Source organism: Brassica rapa, chromosome A02, assembly GCF_000309985.2.
Source record: "Brassica rapa cultivar Chiifu-401-42 chromosome A02, CAAS_Brap_v3.01, whole genome shotgun sequence".
In the NCBI taxonomy this organism is placed as follows: domain Eukaryota; kingdom Viridiplantae; phylum Streptophyta; class Magnoliopsida; order Brassicales; family Brassicaceae; genus Brassica; species Brassica rapa.
In genome coordinates this window covers 9981567-10004103 of record NC_024796.2, presented here as the reverse complement: position 1 = coordinate 10004103, position 22537 = coordinate 9981567, and the positions used below count along the sequence as shown (strand labels likewise).

Genomic DNA, 22537 nt, shown 5'->3' with positions numbered 1-22537 from the left:
TTATTTAAGAAAATGTTTTATTCCACTCAGGGCGGTTTATGTTTGTACACTTGTCTTGTTTGATCAGCTTATTGAAACATCCAGTGAGAATAACCTTGTAAGGGGCAAGAAGGTATGCGAATTGATTGCAAAGACACTGATCAAGTTACATCACAAATGGCTGATCCAGAACCCAGTTGGTCATGGCCCTTAAGATGAAGCTGATGAGATAAGTAGACCCCAGTCGTCTCTTGAAAGAAGAGACTAGAGATTTCAAAATGGAAGTGATGGTCATGTGTCAAGTCCCTCAGAGAATAGATACCGATGCATTCAATTCAAAGAGAGTGAGATCCAGTCATGGTTCATCAGACCTGTGTTGTGGATTCACCGCCTGTTTACGATGATTATGCTGGAAATTTCAAAGTTGTTATCTAAAACCAAAGATAAGGAATCACGGGATTATAGGTTACAGGGGAGCAGATCAGAGCTTCCCAATATCAATTGGTTTAATGATATATCAAGAACTCTGTCCAGTCGAGCCAGTTAAACATAAGAGAAACTGACCTACAAGCTTTTGTTTTAACTGAGATATTCCAGTTCTTGTAGATTCTTCAACTATTTACTTGCTGAATCACAATGTATACAAGTATACTCAGAGACTTACATCAGTAAGAATATACAAAAAATGAGCTGAAGTGATTTTAAGCAAATACACTTTTTGCTGAGGCCATGAAAACATCCATAAGGTGGATCCATACTCCGCACCAAGAACAATAGAAGCACATAAGTACAAGAATGCCTATCAGCCCAGCAACATAAATGGAAGACCATCATGTCAATGTCAGCTTCTTCATCATCTTATCATGTATTTAAGAAATAGATGATAAGATGTGAAGCAAAATAGAAAGAGTTGGTGAAATATATCTCACAACACTAGCTTTTCTACTATCTTATTTTTAAGAAAGTCAACTTTGTCTGCATTTAAGATTTTAGTTAAACGAAACAGACATCTTATTGTTGTGAACAAGTAAATAATGATGAGATCCAAGAGCATTGTTTTTCTCCATTACAAATGCAAAATGCTAATTGGGAAATAGGAGATATATAATAATAAGGAATAGAGAAGAAACAAAGTAGAGATTTTAAAATAGAGTTTTGAGTTCAGAGATTGAGGGTTAGAGCATGCAAAATTTTACAGTGATGCTGATGCTCAGGTAGAGGATGAGGAGGATCGATACTCGTGACTACTTCAGACCACTCAACCTTCCCCCAAATCTCTCCTTTCTCTTTGCGCCTTTGTAAAGATATCTCAGCACACCAAATCTCCAATTTCCCAGGAGCAAGCACATCCCAGAAAAGTAACATGTTGGGACCAGAGTTGCTCAGTTTGTGACCCGGAAGCAAATCCTCAAGTTTTTCTTCCGGCAATCCCCAACCATAGTTGACCAGTTTGGAGGCACATAGAGTGTCCTTTAAATCCTTCAATCCCATCACCTCTCTCCACTTTATCGCATTCGGCTCGTGCAACTCCGATTCGCTTGCCTGACACCACAGTATCCTCCCACCAGTTACACAACAGTACATGACATTCTCTATCACATGCCAACCCCTTCTAGGACTGTACGCATCAGACTTCCCTTTTTTCCATATGCCTTCACTCGGAACGTAGAGCAAACCATTACCTTTCTCATTCAAAGCCAAAACAGTCTTCTCCTCCCTCACAACGCTTTCGTGAATAACGGAAGAGTAAGGTTCCTTCGGCCGCTTTGGCAGTACATCCCAAGTCTGCATCATTGGATCGAAAACCTCTCCCCATTTGTCCGAATACGGTTCCTGGCACCCTCCAAAAACGTATATCTTCCCATCCACCACTCCCGCAGCAGCATAAGCTCGGGGTATCCCCATGCAGGGGAGATTGCTCCACGTATGAAAACGACAATCAAGGAATAAGACCCTTGACGATGGCCTCCCGCCAATCATCCCACCGATTATATAGATCCCGCAACCATAAGCCACGACGGAGGATGCTTCCTGAGGGTGGTACAAGTGTGGCCGGATTGGAACTAACCGATTATTTAGAGCTTTTGGGTAGAAGGCGAACCAGCGTACGAACGGGTCTGAAGGGATGCTTAAACATAGGAAGATGCAGTTTTCGGTACGTCCCATTAGTGATCGTTCTTCGTAGACCTCAGGGGAAAGCAGTAGAGAGCGTAGCCACTTGTTGACGAGAGATAAGGACGCGTGGTCAGATCTTGAGACAGTGGCGAAGCAATTCAGAAGGATGTCGTCTGGTAATAACGATAACGCACAAGGCGGAGAAGAAGACTTTTTCCACTTATTCGTACAATTCCACCACGTCGTGTTTTGTTTTGCTTTGTTTTGTCTATGTCTTTGATCCTGTAGCACTTTGCTGGAACTCGACATCGTGTGATGTTTCCTTTTTGGGTTTAAGAGAGAATAAAAGAAGCACTAGCTTCCACAACTCCTATGTTATATATATACACAAAAATCTCGGGATCTTATTCCTAATCTAAAGTCGATCCGAGTAAGGTGTAAGGAACAAATCTACAACATATTTTGTACCAAAAGAAAAGGAAAAATTGGAAAAAAAATAGCATGGTTGTCTTTTTGGTATAAAACCAGTTTTTGTCCATTTTGTCTTCCTTTTACCTTTTTTATTTCTGAAACTTAATAAAATAAATAATTTCATGAATCAAAAAAATTATTAAAAATATAAACAATTAATAAAACACTTATATACACAAAATAGTATTTTTGTTTAGTTGAAAAACTTAATAAATAAATTTTTTAAATTAGGTTCTACAAAAAGTAGATTTTGTCTTCTACAGAAAATTGGTTAGTAGAAAATGATTTCTAGATTATACAAGTTCGTCTACTTTTTTTAGAATGAACAATCAATTTTTGATTAAAAATCTAAATATAGAGAATGCGAATTCTACTAATTGTAAATATATCTACTTTTTTCCACATTTATGCCTCTTTGTTAGTAAAACTGACAGTGCTTAGTTTTGATCTCTAGGATGTAAGGAGTTTGATTTCCTTGTTTGCATCAAAAATATGTTTTTGTCATGACGTTTGATATGTTTATGTATGATCATCACTTATAAACTTATTAATTGTTCCAAAAAGTTATAAATTATTACTGTTTTTTATACTTTCAATAAAATTATTATATGTAGATTTATATAAATTTTGGCTTAAATATTCTTAGAAATTAAGAAATAACTTACACAATCATAATTTAAAAATCAATCTGCCTTATGAAGTTAATTTTATCAAATTATGTGAAGTATAGTTCTAAGATATATATATATATATATATATATATATATATTATTGAGACTCGAGACAAAAGAAATGATTCAGTTGGCAACCTTGAAAGCAGAAGCAATGTGAGGAACAACAATGGCGTTCTTCATATTAGCAAGCCTGGTTTCATGAAAGACTCTTCCTGAAATAAAGTTATTTAACAAACACTTGTAACAATAATGATTATGTGTTAGGTTAATCATGATATGAGCACACCTCAAACACATCAAGACTAACTCAAAACATTTGGCTCTCTTAGATGATCACCCTCTACTGCGTTTCACAAGAACTGCTTCCTGAAAGCTACTAAATTCAATCAAAACAGAGTTCAATAATAAGAGGGATCAAGTGAAACAGAAACCAATGTCACCTTTTTCATCATGGCAAGCCTCTCTTTGTTCACAAGATGGTAAGTGGTTTTGTCCAACACAGGGTGAAGACATATCTGTTTTTTTTTTCAGACACAGACAGTTCAGTTTCTAGCTTACACTAACAAAGTAACAATGTTGCCAAAAGAAGTTCAGTTGCCAGATCAGCCTCTCGTAACACCTTTTCCATAGACGAAGCTCGTTTCCATGCCTCTGATTGTTCCCCGTTTTCTTTCAAAAAATTGTCCATAAGCTGCAAATGACCATTTCCTTTTGTTTTGTTTTCGGTAAAAGTTGAGAGTTTCAGTGGCTAACAATTGTTGATCAGTGACAAGAACTGCTTTGTATTATGTTATCTGAGTTTGGACCTTATGTTTCTTGAAAACGATATAATGCGATTATGTCAAAAGGCAATTCAATATAACATAAGATTAAACATGTAATCTGATTATATTTACAAACAGAAATTATGTCAAAAACGCAAATCAATATTCTTTCATCTTGTTTTAAACACAGGAGCGCATGTTTCTACACTGGAAAAAAACTAGAGTTGCAAGTTCAGAAAAAAGGGAAAGGAAGATCAAGGTTTCTTCTGCTGGTTCTCTATATCATACAGTACACAGACATCTGCAGCTGTTTTCATCTGTAAGAATCCGCAAATCCAATTAGATACCAAAAAAACAGCTTTCAATGTAGGGATTAGTGTCAGATTTGGGAAAGAATAAAAAGTAAGCTTTACCTGAATGATATTGACTGTTTGTTTCATGGACCAACCGAATATTGTCAAAGCCAAAAGAAGAGAAAGTGGTGAAATCTGAGTCAAAGTGGAAACTACGACCTGTAATGAGAGGAGCCATGCTTAGTAGTTGAGTAGGAAGTAAGAGCTAAGTGAACAGAAGGGAACGAAGAGACTACATTCAGGAGGTTCTCGGTTTGGTTCTTTGCAATGAGAAGAAGGATGATATACAGAACCTGCGCGTTTGAAAATATTTTGCACCTAAGAAGGACATCATTCATCTTTAAAGGATTATTAACATGGAACTAAAGAGACAAATTTCAATCACCTCGCAAGACACACAGCAGTAACACATAAAGATCCGGTTTCCATAGTAGAGTCTGAAAAGCCAGCTTGTGCTGTCTTTCACATCCTTATGGCTGCTCTTCCCTGCTAGAAACGTACTGCAGAGTAGGCAGTATTCAGGTTTAAAAAAAACTGCGAGTTTAGAGAAGATTTCAAGGTGCAAACAAGAAAAGAATGTACCTGTACATCTGCAGCCAGTGACTAGCAATATCTAAAGCCAGTAATGAAAGGAAGACCAAGCTAGGCCTGTTTTTTAAGATGGTAAGAAGAAATTAGTCTACTCCTTCCTAACTCCAGAGATGCTATGAGAAATAAAATATCCTCACCTGTAGACTTGAGAGAGAACCACGAGTAGACAGGCCGTGCTAACTCTATAATAAAGCACATCCCCCAAAATTGTCAGAATTTATTAAACACACAAGTAGATACATGTAGAAGAAGAAGATTCACCTATCTGTGACCATGTCGAGAACAGCTCCAAACGTTGAAACTGAGTAAGAAACAAAGAAACAGAAGCGAGTCAAGTTCTACCTTCCTACATAGTATAGTAATGGCATGTCTTGTCTTACAGAATCACAATGAAAAAAAAGGAGTCTACTACATTGAATCTAAACACTAGCAACGATACAGTCCCAATCTTGATCAGTGGTAGGATCTTTTTGCAAAAGAAAAGTTGAAAAATGAGTTTACAGTAACAGGGAAGAAGTTGTTAAACCTTGGTTGAATCTACGAGCGCACCAGCCATCAACAGCATCACAACAAAAGCTGTATGTAGATCCACATTGATCAAAAAGAAGACACCATAAAAACCATTACTGAAAACATGAACAATCCTTGATTAAAAAAAATAAAACAAAGTTGACCTGAAGAAATAGAGGAGGGAGAAGAGTGTTTTGTTCGAGAAACAGACAGCAAAGGCAACACAGTTCAAGAGAACTCTCATGTACCCTGTAGCAGCAATTCAACAATCATCACTCTCACACTAAATTAAAAAAAAAAACAAAAAAAAAGACAGAAGCTTTTGTCTAAATCTCGAAAGACCCACCAACAATGTTAGGTATATAAAGGTAAACAGACAACTTCTGTGGTCTAGGTCTCTCCTTCTTCGTCATTTTTGACTTGATACACAATCAATCTCTCTACCCGATTCAACGATCCACCCTACACAGAGCAAAAGGATTAATCTTTCTCATCCGAAAGTGCACGGAGACTCGAACCCATCTCCGGTAAAACCCAAAAATCTGAAAAATGGGTACAAAACAAAACCAAAATCAAAGTCGAGATCGTAACAATCCTCTTACTTGGAAACAGGTTAGAGTTGTGGCGATCTTGAAGTGAGAGAAGAAGAGATCTGTAGAGAAAGAGAGAGAGAGAGAGAGAGAGAGGGAGTCAAAAAGAGGCTCTCAAGTTCTTCAATGCAAATAATAGAATCGAATCAGATTCGAAGGTATTTCTCAGTTTTGTCAGCTTTCGACATTCAAAAAAGTGGAATTTTTCTGATTTGGAATTGTCAAATAAACCCTCATATTTTTAACATTCTCAATTTTATTCCACAAAGATATGAATACTTTTTTTTTTACGACCAACGACCATCCTATTAGTCAAAGAACTTGAAGTAGGATAACCAGACTGTAATAGAACTTAAAATGATATGAATATTTTTATTTGTAATTATTTTCTTGATATACTTTGATATATTCTTGATGTTTCGCCGCAATAATTAATCTTGAACGGCAATTTTTTGGTCAATATATAATTTGAGACTCACACGAGTATTTGTTTTACTGTAAATATATAACTGATATGTTGAAATATTTTTCAAAATATTTGTTTTCTAAATTATAGACTTCAGTTTATATGCATAATCACATTTTTCTTTTAATATTTTTTTAAAAATATTTGCGGCTTTATTAGAATTTTGTAGTTTACGCCTGATAGACTGGATCCAACAATAATATGATTAATAGCAAGAACAATAAGAAGCGTTACGCAGTTATCTTCAGGCAACGCAAGAACGGTGGTAAGAAAACACTACAAGAATTAAGGTTTAACGAGCTTTGAGAGTGTTTCTAATCTTTAAAAGCATCGATATATAGAAAATAAGAAACGTACATCCAATTCATCACATAAGTAGATAAATAAAAAAATGCAAACAATACTAGTTCTAGTGCGCATTCAGGGATCGAACCACGCATCATCTATTTCTTGTGACCCTTAATCTCACCCGCTTTACGTCCCCAACACCTTGGGAGCTTCCACTACAAGCAGAAGCATCGCCAACATCTTGTAAGCTTCCGCTTCTGTAGATAGGTTTTTCTCCAGTTGCTAGGCTTTTCCAAATCCACACTTCACTTACATTACAAAGTAGCGGCCTTGATGCTTCATGCCTTCATCAACAGGGTGTGGTAAGTTCTCAGGCTGTGCTAAGAGGATATTGGTATTTAACGATCTCAAAATAGCCAAGAAACTTGACGTAAAGTTTGTCTCCTGTTTTTGTTCCTGAGATGAGCATCACATTCGCTCGTCTCTCCTCTTTTTTTCTGGCGTATTCCCCAGAAAGTAAGGTCCTTCAAGATCTTGTTTACCCTTGTCTGTTCTTCTCCTGTGAATACGCACTTGATTCCGCCCGTTTCAATATCTTTTGGGTTATGATATTCTCATCACCGTAAGTAAATATTGACAACTTACCATAGTAACCCATATTCTTAAGGACTAGTTTGATATTCTGATAAAAATTTCTGGACCGAGACCACCAGGGATGGGACAATAAGCAATGTCCCAGAACACACCTGTATCAGCCACGACGAACTCGCTGATCGGGTAAGATACAGGCATGGTTTTGGACGGAGAACGAAAAAAATAGAAAGTGATCTAGTCTCAAGTTTTTGGATGGTTACTATCAAAATCGATATTAGTCCCCTTTTATAAGCAAACTAGATAATAATCTGCGCTTTACGCGGAATATAATTATTAGTTTCGTTATTTTTAATAAAAAGACATTAAATCTATATAATCTGGATATCGGTTCGGTTTTAAGTTTTTTTTAGTCTCCTAAAATATAACTATTATTTTAAATTAATATTTATTTTGTTTTTTGGTTTAAATACAAAAAATGTTTGATTTTTTTGTTTTTTTCTGGTAAAAACCAAAAATTACTATTATTTATTTATTTTCATGTTATGAATTTTAGATAGTCATCATACCGAACCAATAGTTTTATATTATAGTTTCTAAACAAATAATAGTTCAAAGAAAAAGAAAAAAAATTATTAAGACAAATCATTTCACTATAATTTGGTCGGTAGTTAAAGAAGCATTAAGAAAAAAAATATTTTCAACCTCTAAAAAAATTAGATACTTCAGTTGTGGTGAATACTTAGTTACAAAGTGCTCACATCAAGGTGCACATGTATATGTATGTAAAAGTATATAAAAATAGTTGACAAATATAGAAAGATAGTGTTAATTAATATTAATGACATTTTTGTTCAAAATAATATATGAAAGATAAAATTAAAATTACTTAAAAATAAAAAGGCCTTGACATTAGTGAAATTTTTTCATATAAAGAAAATAAAATTGTATCTGTAAATAGGGGTGGACACAGATCGAATATCTGGGTATTTGGAGACATTCGTGTTAATTCGATTTTTAGCCACCTGGATATTCGGTGACTTGGATATCCAATTTGATCCGTAAATAAAACAAAATTTTAAAAATAATTGAAAAATTTACTAATAACATTTTATTACAAAATAAAACATTATTTAACTTTTAAAATTCTAGTACCTAATATAATAAATTTAGTTCATAACAATATTGTAAAACTTATATAAACTATAATATATATATAATGTATATATATAACTCTTTACATATATGTATATATATATGCATATAACGGATCGAATTAGATATATATGTTCCTAAAAATATTGGTATTTGTGATTTGTTTCCTTTTTTAATATTGTATTTTAGTATTTGATTTATTTCGTAGAATTATGGATATCAAGCTTTTTTTGTTAAAATCAAAACGAATAATAAATCAGATCAAAACGGATAATGGATCGAATTAGGCTTTTGATTTGTTATCTGTTTTGATTCGAATCCAAAAATCTAGAGTTTAAAAGAAGAAATTTTATTAAAAATACATATATTTATAAATATACTGTATATATATAAAGACATATTTTCTCATTTTAATACGCCAACGGTAAGCCGTTTGATGGGGAAAAAAAAACTCCAGCGGTGGATCCGCAAGCGGGACTATTCTTCTAATTTAAAAACTGGTTATGGGAAGAAGATGTTGGGTGATCATCAATCAAACACACTATTACAACCAAATTTCATATCAGAAAAACAAACGACGATAAGTAATTATTGAAGCATCTAACAGTTTTATTCCTAACTTTGGTCTTAATATTTAAATAGTCTTTTGCTCACACAAGGCGTCTGCATAGAGTGACACCATCTCCAACGGAGATCTGAGAGATTTCCACTCGAGGATCCAAAGCCAATTTCTTATTAAATTCTATTAGAGCCGCTCTTGATTCCCTCATAAACTCAGGAACGCTCTCTTCTTCCTCAACCACAAAACTAAACCACAAGGTGTTGTCGAATGCAATGATTCCTCCAACCTTCACCAATTTCAGAAATCTCTCAAGGAAGTTGATGTAGTTTGGCTTGTCAGCATCAGCAAATATGAAATCAAACTCCTGATTCTTCTTTTGTCAATGTGGGGGAATTAATATGTATGATCATTAGCCAAACAATAGTTAAGCTTAAGGAGTAAATTATAGGAACACATGTTTTTCACTTACGTCGTTAACCAATTTGTCTAAGACCTCCATACCATCGCAATAGATGAAATTGATCTTGTGATCAACACCTGCTTTCTTCATAAACTCTAATCCCACTTCATAGGCTTCCTTGTCAATATCAATTGCAGTAATCTGCATCCAAATTTCATTTAACCTTAACCAGGACCGTTGTTCAATCTTAAACAATTTGTTGAGCGCCTACCCAAATTTTGTTTTTCTTTTTTTTTTAAGAATGTTAAATTTATTCAAATCAAAAAAAAAATTTACATCAAGTGTGGCTATGTTTCAGAGTTTGTGTAAGAGTAAACTGAATTTAGAAAACAACTTAACCCCTCACTCTGACAAAAAAAAAAAAAAACTTAACCCCTCACTAGCTTCTTGTATCAAACCAGACCTCTAAAGCTCTGGAGAATTTCGACACCCTCCCATTCTCAAAGAAGATATGCGATTTCTTACTCCTTTATCAATGAATTCTAGCAAAAAATTTTAGGAATTTTTTTTTTTCAAATGTAGTTAATCCTGAAACCATTTTCTTGAAAAGAATTACATGTCTCAATTTCTAATTTTATTTAAAACTTGCTTCAATTTATATTGAGGTAAGTTTAATAAACAAAATAAATAAATAAATATATATATATAGTTGCACATGCTAAAGTATGAAAGATGCCAACAATATGATTATTAGCAAGAAGAAGAAACATTACGCGACCATCTTCAGGCAAAGCAAGGGCCGTGGTGAGAAGAGAGTAACCAGTGAAAACACCGAGCTCAAGAGTGTTCTTAGCGTTTATGATCTTTAAAAGCATCGATAGAAAAATGCCCTCATCCACTGGAATCACCATTTCGATTCTGCGTTTTTTCATTAAAACAAGAAAAATGAAAGTATAAATACAACTACTTGTTGACAAAAAAAAATACAACTACTTAGTTATATCTATCTAAAATGGAAAAACTTTTATTATTTGTATTAAAAAAATAAGAATATTTTTTATTCAATTCTCACGCTATTTAAATAAAATTTAACAAACAGGTTATACAGTAAATCTATTAATTAATACAATTAGTTAATCAATACAGTAAATTAATAAAAAAATATCCGTAACATGTCGGAACACTATACAATATGACATAACACGATAACATAATAAGATAATAATATTTAAAATATTATTAAAAAATATATGGTCTCAATAAAATCATAAATTGATTATTATTAGATATATATTTTTGTCAACAATTATCATTATCATGTATACAAATATTATATAAACATAAAAAAATATTTTATAATTTATTTTTATTTAGAATGAACTTCTTATATACTTTTAGTTTTTATTTTAATATTTACTGCTATTTTCTTGAATAAAACATGTATAAAATATATTATATAATCGAATAAAAATTAAATTTATAAAATTTAATCATTATATATAATATCATAAAGTATATTTTAAAAATAATTTATTTTATATTTATCTAAATTGAAATTTTAATAAAATTAATAATTCTATAACTTATAATTTTCTATAGTCCTAATACTATTAATTTATAAAGATTTTGTTGTATGATCCTATTGGTTAAAAAGACGTACAAGTTCCCAAATTTCTCTTCTGTTACTTTCCTAAGCTCCTTGAGCAGCGCATGCTCTCTTGGATACGCTGACGTCTCCATGATGTACTGTGTCAATCGAGCACAACCACAACCACATATATCAAAGATCTTCTTTTATCCAGACAACCAAACTTTGCTGATCAACAAAACTGTTATGAAATATTTTTGAAAGAAATTATAGGATTAAAACAAACTTGTCTCAGAGCTTCGCTCTTGAGGATCCCTTTCGGAGGTATTTCATCCGACATCTCAGTCTCGTGATTGTGAGGAGTCTTCTTATAGGTGTCTTTGTAATAAAGAAAAATGTTACGCTTTGGTCATTGGCTGGTGTGCATATGCATGTGTTTTATAAAGAAAGATTTGAAAACACTTGTGTCATATCCTTTGTGTGGATATGTAATTTAGGCAGAAAATACTGAGCTGAAACACGCTAATATGCATATATTCTATATAAAAAATGTGAAACACACAAATTACACATGACCTCGAAAAGCTGAAGAAAATAAAATCTATTGGTACATGATCTTCCTTTTTTTGTGCACGTTGGTACATGATCTTCCATAATGGACCCTGTGAACCCTAGTGACGAATTTCTCGGAAGCCCATCTCCACAAACGTAAGAAGATTTATTGAGCTTGTAATAGTCAAAAGATCAATGATGTTTAATAATATTCAACGTTCATATTCATTATTTAGGTTACTTCACCAATTAATAACTACGAATGGGAAATTAAGGGAGGAGAAGACTTTACATGATGAAATATTCGAAGGAAAGAAAACAAATATAAAAGGAAAGAGAGGTCATCAATGGAGGGGTAACTCCATAGAAACACACAATTACTACACATTTACTATGTTCTACCAGTTCATTATACAAAAAGAATTTCCGCTCAAACTTGATTCTAAAATGGATGCATAGACAGTTCGAATCCCAAATACAACTATCAAATATATTTATATTTATTAGACTAAATTTTTAAATGCATCATGTATTCTACTCTAGATCAAATATATTTATATTTATTATTTATATTTATTTTCTCCAAGCTAAGATAATGTGCATATTTCTACTGTATTTTACTCTCGATTTGATACAATTCATACACATTTTCATATTTTTGCTTCTAAATATCTATCTTTTATTTTTTTTTCCACAAGCAAATTCAAATCTTTTTATTTTATTTTATATACCAATATTTCGGTTGGTTAAATTTTTAGTTCAACACAAAATTAAAAGTTTGTTTTCTAACGATCATTGTTCAACAGATGACAGATGAGTATGCGAAGAAGATGTGGTGTGATCATCAATCAAACACACCATTAAATGAAAATCAGTGATAAAATGACGAAAAGTGATTATTGAAGTATCTAACACACCATTAATTTATTCCAAACTCTCAAACTTTAATCTTTATTCTTAAGTAGTCTTTTGATCATATAAGGCGTCTGCAGAGCGTGACACCATCCCCAATGGAAATCTGAGAGACTTCGACACGAGTATCCAAAGCCAATTTCTTATTGAACTCTATAAGAGCCTCTCTATATTCCCTCATATGATCAGGAACTCCCTCTTCGTCCTCAGCCACAAAACCAAACCACAAGGTGTTGTCAAACGCAATGATTCCTCCAACCTTCACCAATTTCAGAAGCCTCTCATGGAAGTTGGGGTAGTTTGACTTGTCAGCATCCGCAAATGCGAAATCGAACTCCTGATTCTGTTTTTTTTTTTTCAAATGTGGAATATGTACGTACGATCATTAGTCAGAAATAGTAAGTTCAGCTTAATTACTAAATAATAGGAACATATTTTTTTAACGTACATCATTCACCAATTGGTCTAGGGCCGTAATACCATCGGAATGAATGAAATTGATCTTGTGATCAACACCTGCCTTCTTGATAAACTCTAGTCCCACTTCGTAGGCTTCTTTGTCAATATCTATTGCAGTAATCTGCATCCAAAATATTGTTCTAGAATGTTGGACAATCTCAAACTATTTATGGAGCCTATGTAAATTTTGTTTATCAAATAGATAGTTGATCTGTCAAAAGAATTACTTAAAAAGGTTATGAGTCCCAATTTATATTTCTTATTTAAAACTTGCTAAAGATTTTTTTTTCATCGTTTTAGTTCCACATGCTAAAGTATATACTATGTAAATAATATAAACGATTATAGCAAGAAGCAGAAACATTACGCGGCCATCCTTTGGCAAAGCAAGGGCTGTGGTGAGAAGAGAGTAGCCGGTGAAAACACCGAGCTCGAGAGTGTTCTTAGCGTTCGTAATCTTTAAAAGCATCGAGAGAAAAAGGCCCTCATCAACCGGAACTTCCATCTCGCTTCTGCATTTTTATTAAAGAAAATTCAATTAAAAATCAATAAAAATATAACTGGTTTAATTAGGATCCTATTGATTAAAATAAGAAGACTTACAAATTGCCATATTTCTGCACTGTAGCTTTACGAAGTTCCCTGAGCAGCTCATGCTCTCTTGGATATGCTGACGTTTCTAAGATGTACTGTGACGGTCGAACACAACCAAACATATCAAAGATCTTTTCTTATATCCAGACAAAACCAAACTTTGCATATTAACAAAACGTATATGTCGATCATGTAAAGTTTTGAAAGAAAATTATAAAAAGAAACAAAAACCTGTTTCAGAGCTTCGCTCTTGAGGATCCCTTTGGAAGGTATTTCATCCGCCATCTCTCAGTCTCGTGATGGTGAGGATACGTTTGGAAGGTGTCTTAGTTATAAACAGACAGATTTACACTTTGGTCAGTACTGGCAACTTCTGGTCAAACTAATTGTGCAGCTAAGGGTAAAAGAGTCTAATGCGAGAATTAAGGACCAATAGCTATGGATCTTATCTGTTGTCAAAAAGAACAAAAATATGGATCTTATCGACGACCTTTCAATCAAGGCTTAGGTATAAAATTCAATTATTTGGTTCGTTTTCGATGCTAATATACTTACGTTTATTTATTTTTAAGCTAGAAGTGTTGAAAGATGTTGTGGGGTGGGGGGAGTACTAGTGGATGACCAATCCACAATGTATTATTCATTGACTAGTCTTATAAATTATTGGCTGTGATGCGTGACTTTTTTGTTTCCTTTTTTCTAGAAAAAGTTATATAGCAATGTCATTAATTTGAAGAATTCATCAATAGATAAAGCATTGTTTTCTGTAGATTATGTATTTATATTGTATGTACAGTACATCATTGTAAACTTTATCCTTATCTACAAGTAAGTAATAAAAAAAAACAGAAGCTTAATCTCGATATTAATCTGATGAGATGAAACCACAAATTTGGTCAAAGTATAGTTTATTCAAGCAAACTATTAAACTAACAAAACATATGTACATCAGAAGTAAGGGAAACACTTCATCTGTATAATACACATGCATAAACCCTAGCCATAACCAAAGTACGACCGCAAGTCTTTGTATTGTACTTATCACATTCCACGATGATGTCCAGTGCTGACGAGTTTCTTCAACCGACACAGAAACTTACTAGCAGTGGATATGTGGCGACGTATGTCTGCATTGGATTTGGCCTTCTTCAAACTGTAGCTCTTCAGATAGATGCTACGACGTCGTCTATAATCATCGTCTTCCTGACTAAATACAAAGTCGGCACTCAGTTTTTCTGAAGTTACTTCTTCATCACGTATTGAGTTCTTTGGGTTTCCTTCTTGATCCCAAGCTTTTCCGTAGATCCAATTCTCGGTTTCCATCATCGATAATATAGCAGATTTTTCTTCTAACTAGCTCTCTATGTAAAGAAAAAACTGACGGATAAATTAATTAGTGGTAGAGTATTAGGGTATATATATACACAGCCTTATTTTTTTTCCTTTTTTGAAATATCAAATATACTGGATAATCAGAGAATTTTATTTAAAAAGAAATATATATATATATATATATATATATATATATATATCCAATAACAAAAAAAGGAAAAAATAACTCATTAACATAAACCCTCACACAGAACAGTAGAGAGAGAGAACTCTACCAGCCGCCAGAGAAAAAAAAAGAAAGATTTCTGAGTTCCCCTCTCCGGCTTCCAGGAGTCTCGTAGGTGTCATAAGAATGCTTATAGGTCTTGTAGTAGGTTCATTTGGTCGATATGAAGCTTTTGTTGTTTTTTGGATGGTATCGAGAGGTAGTTTAGTTCCGTTGTAGTCCTGGTGGTGTGCTTGTTGTCTGAACAGATCCGGATCTTTTTCTGGTGTGCAGTATAGTACTAAGCTGGCTCTGATGTGGTATGTTAATTCTTCTGTCGGATTTGTTGAAGCGTTTCACAGGTATGTCTCTGTGGATCAGCGATTTCATCAATCAACCTCTTACCCTTCCTGTTCGGTTAGTCGAAGGTTCTATCAGTATAAATCTCATCCCTTGGTTCGTTATGTTTATGGTTTCTTGGGTCTGTGTGGCCTTCAGTTTCATGCCTCTAATTCTATGTTGCAATGTAAGCCTCTTAGTGGTTCTAAGTTAGTGACGGGTATTGGTTCAAGTCTTGACCCCGTGGTCTTTGTCATGTATCATTGGTGTATTTGTTTCTTTTGTTTTATCACTTCTTCGTCAGCTTTGGAGTCTTACTCTTGACATCGCGGTTTGTGTCACCAACTTCCTGTCGCTCCATCTGTGTATTCGATGGTTTCCCTTCAATGATTGAAGAGGTTCCGTGCGGTGCATTATTCCTCCTTTGGAATGGTTCTGGTTTGGGTAAGGGGTTCCCTGTGATCCCATGGGTTTGGATGCTCTTCTTTGATATCACTCAAGCTTTAACAGTATTGGTTGGTCCTCTTTTGAAGTCGTTTCCTCGGTCTTGATCCTAGCTTCCGGCTTCTTTAGAGTTCTATGAGGATGTGGCTCCTCTACGCTGAGCTGCAATGGCGGAATCGGTTTGGTTTCCGTTTCTAATGTGATGCTTAATGAAGGTGTCTCTTACTTTATGTTTATCTAAGTTTGGTTATGTTGGAACTATTTTTTGAGCATTAGGAAAAATGTATTCATATGCTAAAAATAGAGTTAATGTGAATAAAAAATAGAAGTTCAAAGTGGGTTGATTATAAATCTTAAAATGACATTTGTAAAATGTCCCACATTGAAAATATGAGGAAAAAATCTTTTATATTTAAAATGGAGAAATCACAACAAAGCTCAAAGCTTTAATATAGTTAGTACTAGGGTCGGTCCGACCTACGGGTGGGAAGTTAGAAAAAAATTATTTTATATGAATTTACATTAATTTTATAAAGCATTTTTTTAGGAAAAATATAGATTAAAAACAATATTATTAACAAAAATAAATAAATAGAATCAAGAGATCATGTTGTTATTTTTAATAAATATTTTTGGACTGAATTAAAGAGACAGTAACTTTCATTATTCTATGAAGAACAATCTAATATAATAAGATTAATGATGTCCGCATATAATTATGCAATGATCATGCGAGAAAAATATGTTAAGGAAAAGCTTATATTATCTAAACCAAAACAACATTTTGTTAGTGTGAGTAGCTTGGTCTGTGTATGTTTTAATTAAAACTAGATTTTGATCCGCACGGGCGTGCGGGTGTATTTTTTTAAAAAATATGATGTTATTTGCTGTTTATGTCACTATTTAGGGTTGGACAAAAAACTCGAACTCGAAGAATTGAACCGATCCCAATCCGAAGAAATAGTACTAAATCCGAACTGGAATTGATTAAATATCTGAATTATTCAAATTTTGGTATTTGAAGAACTGAAACCTAATCAGATCCGAAACGAAGTATTTTGGGTATCCAAAATAGATTTATATACTTATATATTTTAATTATTTTTACATTTAAAATATATAAAGACATCCAGAATATATATGATACTTTTAAGTTTGCATAAATGCTTGAAAATATATACAAATAATCAAACGTAAATATCTTAAATAGTTAAAAAATACTCAAAACTCCGAAAATACGTAAATAATTATTAATTCTCTATCCAAATATTTAAACCAAACCTATTTAAATTGGTTATCCAATTCCGAACCAAATCTTCAAAGATCTGAACTCGACACGAAATCCCAAAAGACCCGAAAATGAACCTGAACACCCACCCCTAATCACTATTGTATATATATATGTGTGTCATCATAGGTTACAAAATACGTGTTATCATATAATTAATCGTATTTTATATGTACTATCAAATAAGTTTTCTTATAATTAATAATATTTTATACGTATAATCATGTAAATAATCACATATATTATATTTTAAAATTTAATATGAAATATAAAAACCATAATCTAAGTTGGTGTTTGAAATTGGGCTTCATATTGTATTTTTGTTATATATATTGAAAATATTTTTATAATAGTTATTGGAAAATATGTTAGTAAAAATCAAATTTTGAATATATGTATATTTTTGAATGAATTTTTGATATAAATTAATATTAAATTGTTATTTTGATTTGAATATATATATATATCAAGTAACATAGACCCATTATTTTTTAATATAATGTAATGGACTTTCAAATTTTTAGTAGCATAAGCCCATTATTCTTTTTCTTAACTTACTGCTATCCATGTTTCCAAACATAATTATTTTTTAACTACTATCCATATTGCCAAACAATCTCAATGTGTACTTCAACTTTAATAATATAGATGTGATAGTTTTCTCCTAATAAAAGTCATACTTCAACTTCCCTGTCACTCTTTAAATTGAGTACAATATATCGTTATTAAATAAGTTTAGAATTTATTAGATAGGTTTTACTATTAATTCAGAAATTATTAATACTGCAAACTTGCATTATAAATTAACAATATATTTAAATTAAATGATAATATTGCATGAATTTTTTTATAGCATACATGCTCGTATGTAATAAAGAGTTTATGCTGCAGATGTGTGTAATTATCTTGAAAAATATATTTTTGCATTGGTGTATTAATAGTTTGAAATAAAACCGTTCACCGTACAAAGGGAATCGTTCAAAATTTTCAAATATCAGTGTTCGTTTATTCAAAGAGCTAAGTAAGAGTAATATATAATAATATGGTTGCGCTATTGTATGAAAAAAAAAGAAGAAGTTAGGAGCACTATTTATCGTGAAATCATGAACCTTAAAAAATAAATTGATGTACATGGGTAAAGCAAATAATTATTCCTATGTTTTGTTTTGCTAAAACATTATTCATATGTTAAATGCTTAGTATATGTATATCAAATTAGTAAATTCAATTTTGTATTCACTATATAATGTTATTCATTTATATGTATGTTCACTAATATACTATAAACCTATTGGTTCATCTAGTTTTTTTTGTTTTTTACGGGCTATTTTACACATTAAAATAAATAAAAATATTTTATTGTATTTTCGACACATGTAAATTCAATTAAAATTATCGTACTCGGTTCGTCTGTTGATTTACATTAATTTTTCATACCAGTATGATCGGATTGAATATCAACAATATCATAAGAGCTGTTTTATGACGTATTCATAAGACGAAGAACACGACATTATTTGCTTACTAAAATATAAAATTATATTGTTAAAAGTATTATTTTTAATTTGATCTAAAGCCCACACGAAAATATTTTCGCATGTTTATGAGTTACACCAAAAGCCCACACGATCTCCAGCTCCAAGTTAATGAAACACCGTGTTTTGGACGCAGACACGTGTCGGCTTCTCAAGACTCGAATTCGTGACATGTCTGCCTAGGAGGAAAGCAAACCCAATTTTATATATACAGGTTTATAAAATGGGATATAATAGGTAGTGAAGGTAAAATTATAATGATTCTGAATTAGTGAAGGGAAGAATTCCCTTTTTAAGTTGCAAGTTAACCTTCCTAGTGAGGAAAAGATTTGAAGTGCCAAATATTCAGAGTTATAGTTCTGTTGTTGATTCTTGTTATGTTTGTGATGCACAGATTCTTGCTTGTGAAATATTGTTCTTATTCTTTGAATGTTATAAATATAATTATACATTAATGCAACAAATTATCTCTGACTATATTTGGCGAAGTATGAAGCTCATGTTTTTATTTTTCGTGGAACCGTAATGATTAAACAACATGTCACAAATACATCAATTTATTTAAACTTAAAAAAAAAATTTAAACATCGTCTGAACCAAACATAGCAAATCCAAAGGGATGGAACGAAAGAAAAAAAACTCGTTAAGCAACATAGATATGTTTGCATTATTCAAATAGGAAATACTGCGCTCAGAGTTCTCGTTATCTTCACTTGTGCCATTGTGCCATGCGTGCTTTCTCTGCCATCTTCAAAGATGCTCAAGCCGGAGGCTTCTTAGTGTCAAGATCACTTGGATCAGCTCATGTAGTTGGTGCTCCCTCAAGAGTACTACCGCCAACGTCCACCTTAGCAGAGACTGAGTTCATTGCAGGCATATCATCGTCATCATTGCCAGTCTGATCAAACCTAGTGTCTTAAATTATTTCATAACTAAGCAGGACGACTGTGACCAGAAAAAAAAAGAGTTGCCTCGAAAATAAAATAAAACAATAAAAAAAGATCAAAGTGAATCAAAAATCAGAAAATGGAACATCACATCGTTGGAAATCACAATTACCACTTATATGTGGAAGCATAATTACACTGCAGATGAAGACTTGAACATTAAATTTTTCTGTAATTAATTATCTTATGATCTTATATAAAACAATATATTCATCTCTCACCAGCAAGAATTGAAACGCAAAACACAACACAAACTTGAAAAAGATTAAATTTAATACCTTGAGTCACAGGAAGGCCAGGGAGAGGATGCTCCATAGACTGAAAACGATGTAGAGACTTAATAACTTTATGATAATTTAGCCCATGCAGCACAAGATTCTCTCTCGCCATGAACGTAACACTGTATGCGTCCAAATAATCAAATCTAACTTTCTCTGAAGCTACCATTTTTAGTCAATAAATCTTCACCTTATACACATTACTGTGAGTAACTTTCACAATCTATAATTTTTAAAACATTAAACCATTCATTACATCAAAAACAAAATATAATTAGCCAAATTAACTAATTTAAAAGATATCTAAAGCTAAGAAAACAATGTGTTTAGGGTCGCTACATACCAGAGGACACCAACAACATTAGCATTGTTGGAAGTTTTGCAAGTAAAGGCTGAGACAGTCCATTGAAGCTCCTTAGTCCACCTGGAGAAAGAGACGTAACAACTGTGAGATAACAAGTTAAGTCCCACATCGGATATTAGACAAAGGAAAGTCTAATATATAAAGAGAAGTCCAACTTTAATAGTACGAGGCCTTTTGGGATGGAAACCAAAAGTAAAACCATGCGGGCTTGCCTAAGGCCCAAAGTGGACAATATCGTACTAATCGGATAATATAGAGTTGGACACGGGATTTCACAATCCCAACAATTGGTATCAGAGCGGTTTGACAAAGAGATGCAAGAAGACTAAAATACCCTTTAAGTAAGAACGGGTAGAAGAAGAAAGAGAAAGTATGTTGAAGAAACGTCAGAAGATCATGAAACCTGTGATGTGTAGTGGGAGAAACATTCTCAAAGAAAGCTTTGCGATTACTGGTACAAGGTGGTGCCGAAGATGATTCGCCGAAGGAAACATATGAGATGAATGTGGTCCTTAGCTTGAGGGGGAGAATGTGAGATAACAAGTTAAGTCCCACATCGGATATTAGACAAAGAAAAGTCTAATATATAAAGAGAAGTCCAACTTTAATAGTACGAGGTCTTTTGGGATGGAAACCAAAAGTAAAACCATGCGGGCTTGCCTAAGGCCCAAAGTGGACAATATCGTACTAACCGGATAATATAGAGTTGGACACGAGATTTCACAATCCCAACAACAACTAACAACACCCTTTGTCCTTCATGCCGGTGGAGCAAGACGGTTGACATTCACGTTGATTGGCATGAGTGTTGACTGCAACACATGTATAAAGAAAGCATAATCAACAAACGGGTCCAACATTTATCATTCAAAAGAGTTTGAATAAGGATCTTAATACAGAGTTTTGGATATTTATCAGTTTAAAAGCAAGAAATAGTTTAAAATTTAGTTCATAAGGTTCAAGAACGGAATACCTCAGCATCAAGGAGGATCCTGTCAACTCCCGTTTCTGGCTTCTCAGATCTGAGCAGCCGCAAGGAAGTGGAAGAACAACGTCGGGACTTCAAATCAGTAAGTAGAACAAACTGTTTAGTCGTTATACTTAGAAAGAAATACATATCGAATCCTATTGGAATTTTGAAGTTTTGCTGTTTAACCATGCTGATAAGATGATTGTAGGAGGAAGAATACTGACCTATTTATACTCTGCAGATACACCTACTCCGACTCCAAAAAGCGAAGCAAGCATTCAAGGCTACATCGTGGTTGAATAATTAATAAAGATTAACACGAAGAAGTAATAATCAGAAGCGTTTCAGTGGTAGAGATGATGAAGATGAGAAGTCGTCGTACAACAACGAAGAAGTAAACGATGGGAGTTGCTTAGGATTTACCTTATTCAGGTTATGGGTCTTTAGTAAAATTAAGTGTAGCCCATTACTTTCGCAGCCCATACACACAGCAACAAATAACATAGACGAAAAGCCTAAATCACGATGAGCATATACGACTTAATGAAATACATAGTTTCATTTAAGTGGATACGTATCAATCTGTTGGAACTTGACTTTGTAACCTGGATGCTGAGGTGGCTTCACCAAAAAAGAGATAACTCTCTTTTATATATATATAGATAGATATATTGTGAAGAGGAGATATCGGTATCAAGCTAAGGGTTTGGATTTCGGATTTGGTAACTTGGCCAATTGATTAAATGGTTAATCTTTTGATCGAAGTTATTTTTTTTTATTATTGACAAAGTCAAAATAAGAAAATAAAAATATCTCCTACTATTATGATGGTGATGTGATTTAATGGTATTTAGTGCAAAGTCAATTTGATTTTGTAACCTAAAAAATTTATGCACAATCAAAAAAATTATTATGATAATAATTTAGTCTTCATGTTTATGGTTGCACGTTAGAAAACGTTGAACCATAAACATGGAGACTAAATTATTATTATGATAATAATTTTTAGATATAATTGATTTCAAATTTAAAATTAAATATTGTAAGCAGAAAATAAAAGCTAAAATTAATAAAAAAAAAAAAAATTTTTTATTTCTGCACATGGTAAAGAAAAACACATAGTTTTAGAAATAAAAATAGGAAAATACATCTGATGTACTAGATATAGAAGCCTTCTACAGAATCTTGGAGTTTCATGAGTAATAAAAAAAAACAGATGCT

At 32.9% G+C, this 22537-nt stretch overlaps 4 protein-coding genes and 2 long non-coding RNA genes across 7 annotated transcripts; 1 reads left to right on the top strand and 5 right to left on the bottom strand.

Annotated features, from left to right (window-relative positions):
- Window positions 1–1140: 1140 nt before the first annotated feature.
- On the bottom strand, window positions 1141–2403 carry LOC103852441 (putative F-box/kelch-repeat protein At5g03000). Its single transcript, XM_009129345.2, has one exon. It carries the CDS (start codon window positions 2401–2403, stop codon window positions 1141–1143), a length of 1263 nt encoding a protein of 420 aa, XP_009127593.1.
- Window positions 2404–4085: 1682 nt separating this feature from the next.
- LOC103852440 (CDP-diacylglycerol--inositol 3-phosphatidyltransferase 1) lies at window positions 4086–6244 on the bottom strand. Its single transcript, XM_009129344.2, has 11 exons — window positions 6060–6244; window positions 5804–5919; window positions 5622–5706; window positions 5474–5523; window positions 5209–5248; window positions 5085–5129; window positions 4939–5004; window positions 4742–4856; window positions 4593–4649; window positions 4417–4515; window positions 4086–4320 (listed from the first exon to the last, which is right to left on the bottom strand). The coding sequence occupies exons 2-11, from the start codon at window positions 5868–5870 to the stop codon at window positions 4258–4260; spliced, it is 687 nt and encodes a 228-aa protein (XP_009127592.1). The 5' UTR covers window positions 5871–5919; window positions 6060–6244; the 3' UTR covers window positions 4086–4257.
- Window positions 6245–9007: 2763 nt separating this feature from the next.
- On the bottom strand, window positions 9008–11523 carry LOC103852438 (putative caffeoyl-CoA O-methyltransferase At1g67980). Of its 2 annotated transcripts, none has more exons than XM_009129342.3 (5): window positions 11384–11523; window positions 11170–11255; window positions 10283–10427; window positions 9579–9710; window positions 9008–9482 (listed from the first exon to the last, which is right to left on the bottom strand). In XM_009129342.3, exons 1-5 carry the CDS (start codon window positions 11435–11437, stop codon window positions 9198–9200), a joined length of 702 nt encoding a protein of 233 aa, XP_009127590.1. In that variant the 5' UTR covers window positions 11438–11523; the 3' UTR covers window positions 9008–9197. The 2 variants fall into 2 exon arrangements, with proteins under 2 accessions (XP_009127590.1, XP_009127591.1); XM_009129343.3 differs by having other exon boundaries at window positions 9008–9479; window positions 11384–11522.
- An 894-nt stretch (window positions 11524–12417) lies between these two features.
- On the bottom strand, window positions 12418–14096 carry LOC103852437 (putative caffeoyl-CoA O-methyltransferase At1g67980). Its single transcript, XM_009129341.3, has 5 exons — window positions 13846–14096; window positions 13624–13709; window positions 13388–13532; window positions 13010–13141; window positions 12418–12904 (listed from the first exon to the last, which is right to left on the bottom strand). Exons 1-5 carry the CDS (start codon window positions 13897–13899, stop codon window positions 12623–12625), a joined length of 699 nt encoding a protein of 232 aa, XP_009127589.1. The 5' UTR covers window positions 13900–14096; the 3' UTR covers window positions 12418–12622.
- A 228-nt stretch (window positions 14097–14324) lies between these two features.
- On the top strand, window positions 14325–22401 carry LOC117131652. Its single transcript, XR_004454742.1, has 2 exons — window positions 14325–16392; window positions 21983–22401. It is a non-coding gene; the product is annotated as an uncharacterized LOC117131652 (long non-coding RNA).
- Window positions 18483–21987, bottom strand: LOC103852436. The gene is made up of 2 exons (XR_004454740.1): window positions 20750–21987; window positions 18483–20406 (listed from the first exon to the last, which is right to left on the bottom strand). It is a non-coding gene; the product is annotated as an uncharacterized LOC103852436 (long non-coding RNA).
- Window positions 22402–22537: the final 136 nt, after the last annotated feature.